General features: G+C 44.4%; 2 protein-coding genes across 4 annotated transcripts; both read right to left on the reverse strand.

Moving 5' to 3' along the window:
- Positions 1-2,466: 2,466 nt before the first annotated feature.
- Positions 2,467-4,629, reverse strand: LOC122027478 (LOB domain-containing protein 37-like). 3 transcript variants are annotated; one of them, XR_006124424.1, is made up of 3 exons: positions 4,265-4,629; positions 3,550-4,178; positions 2,467-3,376 (listed from the first exon to the last, which is right to left on the reverse strand). XR_006124424.1 is itself a non-coding variant. In XM_042586463.1 (2 exons), the coding sequence occupies exons 1-2, from the start codon at positions 4,446-4,448 to the stop codon at positions 3,703-3,705; spliced, it is 660 nt and encodes a 219-aa protein (XP_042442397.1). In that variant the 5' UTR covers positions 4,449-4,629; the 3' UTR covers positions 2,467-3,702. The 3 variants fall into 3 exon arrangements, 1 of the variants encoding a protein (XP_042442397.1); XR_006124423.1 differs by having other exon boundaries at positions 2,467-3,443; XM_042586463.1 differs by having other exon boundaries at positions 2,467-4,178.
- Positions 4,630-5,372: 743 nt separating this feature from the next.
- On the reverse strand, positions 5,373-7,164 carry LOC122026451 (wiskott-Aldrich syndrome protein homolog 1-like). Its single transcript, XM_042585196.1, has 2 exons — positions 6,454-7,164; positions 5,373-5,384 (listed from the first exon to the last, which is right to left on the reverse strand). Exons 1-2 carry the CDS (start codon positions 7,162-7,164, stop codon positions 5,373-5,375), a joined length of 723 nt encoding a protein of 240 aa, XP_042441130.1.
- Positions 7,165-7,368: the final 204 nt, after the last annotated feature.

A 7,368-nucleotide genomic window follows, 5' to 3' on the forward strand; every position in this document is an offset into this window, starting at 1 on the left:
AATATGAAATTTGGAAAAGTAAACCTCATGTACTAGGTAACCATGTAAACTAAACGTTGACACCCTCAACCTTATCTCCATCTCTTTCAGTACCAGTAGAAAATTGATTGGCCTAGTACAATCGTCTTTGATTTCCCTGAGGCATGGTCTTGAGTCAGATTGATTGGCTCTGTTCGGAAAATAAATTGAAAATGATTTTTAATTGAAAACTAAACTAAATGTGCAAATGAAGTTGGCCTCTTGGCTCCTAGTTGATCGGTCGTTTTGATTTTTGAACCTGCCAAATTGAGCAAGTAAAGTTGTTGGACATTGCTGGGCAGGCTTCTCTCGTTTGCCATCTATAGACGTCTGGAAAACGATCACGTTGCCACATACAATGCTTTTAAACTCAGACAAACAGTTGAATCAGTAGGCCAGTGGCTTTGTTTTTTTAATTAAAATAAACTCTGTTGAATATAAGAAAGTATCTATATTCTGTTTATAATAATTCTGAAAGATCCAAATTGATTTGAAACAAAGTTTGCATTTTGAAATTGATAAAAAATACAATTGACTTGTTCATTAAATTATTTTTAAACATCTTAGTGACCAAATTAATAATTTTAAAAAGTTCATAGTGATTAAAATTAATAATTCTAAATTAGCACCCAAAAAAGAGGAATAACAAGCAAAATTTTATCACGTTTATTATGTTTTAGAAATTTTTTTTTGATAAAACATCATGTCAAAAGGGATCATTTTAAATTTGATCAGGTAGTTTATAAATCAACTCGCGTTCCCTGCATATCATTTTGTAAGGTGTACAAATCAGCTTGCGCCTAGATTTTAATCATTATAAATTTCTAAATATTTTAAATATAATATTTAAAATATTTAAAAAGATTTATTTTCATGAAAAGAATATTTCCAAACTATAAACTTATCTGTAATTAAAATGCTCTTTAAAAACAAAATATCTGGATAATTATGAGCTAAAATATCCTAATTAGAATATTAATAACTTTTATAAAGATTTCTAAATGATAAAGACCGCACTTTTTGTCAAATTTCTATTCTAATATTTAATCACAAAATACCCAAGAATATCTTTTTATCAAATTATCAATTTTCTATTCATAAAGAATAACCAAATTTTTTTTATTATTTTTAAATACTCATCGTTATATATTCATAAATCTGATGGATAAGATTATGCCGGATTTTGTCACTGCTCACTTGACTCACGTACAGGGGTCCACACGATCACGCTCACCGGCCGCCTCCGCGAGTAAAGCAAACACAATATGGCGGGTGACGTACGTCATCTCCAATCTTCACCGAGGACTCAGGCTACAATCGAAACGGCAGGCGCATTAAAAAATTAAAATTAAAATAAAAAAAAAAAAAGGAAAGGTCAAGTTGGAATGGAATCCGCGTCACCGAACGCCCACAATAAGAAACACGGATCTGGTCCCCGAATCAATCAAGGGCCGAGATATTACTATCAGTTATTCTTTTTATATATATATATATATATATATATATATATATGGCCACAATAAGAAACACGGATCTGGTCCCCGAATCAATCAAGGGCCGAGATATTACTATCAGTTATTCTTTTTATATATATATATATATATATATATATATATATATATATATATATATCCAATTAATCTCTAGATTTTTATTATTAGAGTATCTACATCAGTTACCTTATCTAATGATTTTACCCTAAATTTTAGATAGGATAATTAAAAATTCTCTGTATCAGTTACCCTATCCATTCCCTAAATTTAGATTTGATGAATAGTGATTATCTAAATTTAAGGAATGAAACCTCTACTCTAAAAATAAAATAATATTTCTTTTTAATCTCTCTCCTTCCACTCATTCAATAAATATAATAATAAAAAATAGAAGAAAGAGAATAAAATAATAAAAAAAAAATAAGGATCATGCAAATTTTATGATATTTGATGTAGTGTGTAGTGAAAAGTGATTATTTAAATTTAATAAAGTGAGATATTTATCTTAAATTTTAGATATAATAATAGAGAAATTGATGTGGATGCTCTTACGTTGTTGAGAAAGTTAGTCGGTTGTCTCTTAGCTTTGGCATGCGATGTATATTCCGAGCCACCCCACCCATCAGCTCTTGAAGGGCCGCAATTAGGATAATGTTATCAAAAGCGAGGGTGGGAATGGAATGAGCTTCCTTTTTTTCCGTTTAATTTACACCAACTTGTACTTGAATAATTATTCATCCATTTTAAAATTATCTTTTCATTTATTTTTAAAAGTGCTTTGCTATTGTATTAGATCCATGAAAACATGCTTAAATATTGTTACTTACATATCATCTTGCTTTTTGACAACGTAAGCGGTCAATAAAAATCAATAACGAACGAAGGGAAACAACTATTAAATAATTGATGGCCTGGATGACGTAGGCTTGACAGAGGGGCATTGGATGCCTAATAGTGGAGGCTTCAAACACCATCATTGATAATGATACATTACTAAAAAAGATTATTTTGACAGAGTTCAAACTTGAGAACTGGAAACTATAGCTAACTAACAGTAAGAGACCGGAGAGGGATCATAATTAAAAGTTTACAAAATCCATCTATATTTATCAAGGCTAACTTTCAGGTGGTGGATCCAAGGCATCGCATACAGGTCAGGTCAGGTCAGGACGGTGGCATCACATCAGAAGCCCAATCGAATAACGCTGCTTTTGCTTTGCCTGACGCTGCGCACCGCCTGCCGCCTGGACATTAATTACCCATGCACCACGGCCGCGCGCTACTTCTTTTCGATCCAAAACAATCAAATCTCCAAGTTGCGACGCCACTGGTTCCTCTCCTTTCCTATCTTCTTCTTCCTCTGCAGCATCTTCCTCCATCATCCCATGCCCATCGACGGATTTCTTCCTGATTCCCCAAGACCGTCGATTCGCCCCGTCTTCGTGATAAAAAGAGAGAGAAAAGGAAGGAAGAAGGTTCGGTGCGCAAGTAGCAGTAGCAGGGAGAGTGGAGAGAGGGCCCCGCCACCGAACGCGGCGGTGCGAGGCGCAAGTGAAGGCGGCGTGTTGGAATCAACTGCACCGCATGTATTGGCCATGGTAAAGCTAGCAAAGATTTATTTACAAACAAACAATCGCACCGCCTCAGCGCCCACCGCGCGGGAGACGGGGATGCCTTCCCTTCCGCTGCAGTCGCGGCTCCTCCGCTTCGCCAAAGGCCGTTCACTTTCTCTCTCCACTACCCGACGGACTTCACCTCTCCCTATCCTCTTTGTTGCCGTCAAAAGGAATAGTGAAAGACGCAAGAGGTTTGGATAAGTATGACACATCGGAAGGCACTGCATCTTTTAGAAGGGCAGCTTAAATCTGGCGAATTAAGCAGAAAGAAATCGTCCCGTTAACTTAACTTGAGTCTTCGATTAAAATCCAGCAACTACAAGTTTAGGTAGGTACAAGAAATAATTATTCCCATGAAGATAGGAAGCTAATTATGAGATATTATTATTTAGTGGATCAGGTTAAGGGCACTAATTATGTACCAAATGGCAGCATCCAGCCGGCTTGTTACCATAAAAAACCAGAATTAAAATATTAATTTGCGAGTCTCGCCGGCTTCGGGCAACAGCAAAACTTTCGCCGGGATCAAAGCGGGTAAGGACGCGAGGTCGGGCAGTCTATGGAACCGACCGTCGTCATACGAAGAGATTGAGAAGTTTCGGCTCGGCGGTGAGTCGGTCGCTTCCGGGGCTTTCGCCGCCGCTCGTCGTCACAGAACCCTCGGAGTTCATCGACGGTGTCCCTGGCCGCCAACTCCGCTTCTCGTCCCTCGCTCCCCCGAGCGGGGATGGAGGAACCAGACACAAGTCCAGATCGCACGACGGCGCTCCGTCTTCGTGGGATGGAGCTGGCGCTTTCCGTCGCTTGAGCGTTGAGAAGGAGGAGAACCCTATTTTCGGAGGGGGGCTGAGGCCGTCTGCCTCAGGCGATGCCTCGTCGCAGTGACCCTCAGTCGCGAATTGCGACAGAGGGCGCAGCGCGCCGCCGAGGAGGACGGTCTCCACGGCTGCCTGGCAGAGATGCCAGTTGCCGGTCCCCAGTAGGCCCACGGCGCCGTTCACCGGGTTGATGGTCCGCCCGCATGCCTCGAACAGCAAGGATTGGAACAGAGCTGTAACCAAACCCGAGAAGTAGGCTGGTTACTTGGGGAATAGAAAAAAAAAAAAAAAACGGATCCATGGACTCGAGGGCACAAACCTGGGCGTTGTGAAGGGGGGACGGAGGAGATGAATGACATGAGGCCGGCGCGACCGAAGAACTTGGCGACGAACACAGTGGCGTGCGCTTGAGCCTCGGCGGAGTCGATCCACTGGAGACAAGGCCGCAGCAGGCAGGAGTCGCTGCAGCCCTTGCGGAGAACTCTGCATCCGTTGCAGCTCATCTCCTTCGATCGCTCATCAACTACTACTCGATTCCAGGGCAGTCCTGTTCCCCTTCCTTCTGATTTCCAAATTGATTCAATTTTTTTTTTTATAAAAAAAATAATAATCTGCTGTTGGAAACTTGGGCAACAAGAAATGGTGGGAACGAAGTCGGAAGAGTGGGGCAAGTGGCGAAGAGGGCAGTGGGGGAGTTATATATTGCTCACCGGGGGTTGGGTAACTCGAGCCTAGAGTTAAGTTGATAAAGGCCGGAGAAGAGGGAATGAGGGATGGGTTGGGGGGTAGTGCGGTTACCGCTTTGGGTGGAGTAGTGGGGTTGAGTCTAGAACTCTAGATATTAAAGCGGTGGCGTTAGGTGTGTTCCAAAGTCCTGGGGTTTCGAGGGGCGGGCGGCTCCGTGTCTCCGCGGCTGGTCCCCCGTTTCCCACCGCCATCGGATCGCTTTCCTGATGGGCGTGGCGACTGATGCGCACCGCCTTTGTTCGATTTGAAATTGAGAAATTGGATGGTGGTCACTCGATTATTATTGTTATTCTTTTGTTCTATGTTCCTAACTTTATTGATTGATGGGTAAATGCGATCTTTTTCTGTGAGGAGGTGGCCGTGTCATAAGCCACTTCGACTTGTAGACTAGCCAATCATCACTACACTAGCTTTATTTGTGCTCCATTACTCTGGGATAGACGAAATATTAGTTTAAGGCTTTGGTTATCTAGTAAAAAAAAAATGATATGTTCAAGATAAAAATTTAAAGAAAAGTTAAGGATAGATATATAAAGTGATGTATTCATAAAATGTGAAATGGTGAACCATGACTTTATGTGTCTATCCTTTAGCTTTTCCTTGAGTTTTTTTCCTTGCGCATATCATTGCTCCCCGATAAAACTCCTCCTGAAGAATTAAGTAGAGGAGAGCGTCGTTTATTACGCCAAAATCTGAACAAATATGATATAAAATCATTCATGTCAATTCTTTAACATTTAGAATAAATTATTTAATTTATTAAATTTAGATAATCATTTTCCATACGTAATCCTATTTTAAATTGAATGTTTACTGATACGGTATGTAAAGGAGAGACTTAATAAGGATAGGAAATCAAAGATCAAGAAGACGTGATAGTTGAAGGTCAAGAATATGTGACAGTCAATGGTATCAGCAGTCAAGAAAAGACGGGAGTTAGATCACCTAGCGACATCAACTGCATAATTCCTGATCAGACTTAGTTAAGGCAAATCCTATATCTGATATATTAGACGAAGTTTAGAGTAGTCCCTGGCATGCCCCCAACTGATCAAATTTCCCCAGCTCAGGATTTATAGATGATTCTGGTACTTTTACTAAGATAACTCATGACCAATTATTCAGCGGTCAAATTGTGAAAGATGGGGGTCCCTTGCCACAGTCTTAGATAAATTCGGTCGGTTCACCATAGCTCATCCTCTTTATCAAGGTTCAATCCTGGTAGTACATCTAAATGGTTATCCCAAGTTGTCTATAGTTGAACTTGAGCGGGACGAAAAACACTTAACGACAACAATGTCAGAGAATTGTAACCTCCTGTCAGAAAATAACTACCCTACTGATCCTGTCTGGAAGCTGAGAAAACGAACCTGCCGGTATGACGTGTCTGGAAGGTTGACCGCATCCCCATGACCCGGTCGATGAGCTGTCCTCTACGTTGACCGGATCGTCAGAGGTCCTCCTCCGGTCAACTGTACCTGTATCCAGCGACCGGGTTCCCCCGGTCTCTGATACCTCGGTGCTCGAGGCGAATCCCACAAATGTATGAGTAACCACATAATAGTATAGCAGAATAATTAACTAAATGCAGAAAAGGTACGAGAACGTACCCTGGCCCAGGGGGGCGCCCTCGGATGGATGAGTGAGCTGGTCATGTCGCCAATCGAGTCGTAGCAGCCCGGAACGATACAGCGGCTCACAGGCCGGCACACGGCACGCAGGCCGGATAATACGAATGACTAACGAGCATAATAATGGTACGAACAATGAAATACACCGGCCCGATGGCCGGATCCACATCGGCGGGCTGCCAAGGGCGACTATGGCGGTGGTTTGGAGGTGGTATTCGCCATGATCGCCGGCACCCACCACGGGAAGTGTAGGCGGCAGTGGCGGAGGTGTCGGATGTTTCTGGCGACGCCGGCGACGGCTGTGGCAGTCGCCGGAGGCGGCCGTGGCGACTGGAGACGCCGGCTGCTGGTGGAGGAGGCGACACTGGAGGGGGAGGCGGCGCTGGAGACGCCGGCGACGACTGTAGCAATCGCCGGAGGCGGCTGGAGACGCCGGAGGCGGCTGGAGACGCCGGCTGCTGGCCGTAATCGCCGGCACCCATCCGGGAAGTGCAGGCAGCAATGGCGGAGGGGAGGCGGCGCTGGAGACGCCGGCGACGACTGTAGCAATCGCCGGAGGCGGCTGGAGACGCCGGCTGCTGCTGGAGGAGGCGACACCGGAGGGGGAGGCGGCGCTGGAGACGCCGGCGACGACTGTAGCAATCGCCGGAGGCGGCTGGAGACGCCGGCTGCTGCTGGAGGAGGCGACACCGGAGGGGGAGGCGGCGCTGGACGCCATACACAACGGCGGTGCTCGGATCTCCCCCTGGCAACGGTGAAAACGCCCTCTCCTAGGCGGCGTCGATGGTGTGAGACCGGAGAAAGGGGGTAGAGGAGAGGAGGATAACTCCGGCGGCTTCATCGGCCGCCGACGAAGGGCGTGAGAGGGGCAAACCCCTGCTTCCCCTTTGCTGGCGGCGGGCTCCCTTTCCTCTCACGAACAGAACCCTCTTCCGTTTCTCCCTGGCGGCGCCAGCCACCCCTCAAAAAACGCGAGAGCCCCCTTTTCGTGCTTGCCTTAATCCCCTAAAGAAACTTGAACATCCAATTACCCAAATGCACTTTG

Source organism: Zingiber officinale, chromosome 10A (assembly GCF_018446385.1).
Source record: "Zingiber officinale cultivar Zhangliang chromosome 10A, Zo_v1.1, whole genome shotgun sequence".
In the NCBI taxonomy this organism is placed as follows: domain Eukaryota; kingdom Viridiplantae; phylum Streptophyta; class Magnoliopsida; order Zingiberales; family Zingiberaceae; genus Zingiber; species Zingiber officinale.

Bases quoted from the DNA above. Each gene is read 5' to 3' on its own strand.
- LOC122026451 (XM_042585196.1), bottom strand. From the start codon at position 7,164: ATGAAGCCGCCGGAGTTATCCTCCTCTCCTCTACCCCCTTTCTCCGGT.
- LOC122027478 (XM_042586463.1), bottom strand. From the start codon at position 4,448: ATGAGCTGCAACGGATGCAGAGTTCTCCGCAAGGGCTGCAGCGACTCC. The intron at 4,179-4,264 runs GTTTGTGCCCTC...GTTTGGTTACAG, and splicing joins CCCCCCTTCACAACGCCCAG to CTCTGTTCCAATCCTTGCTG.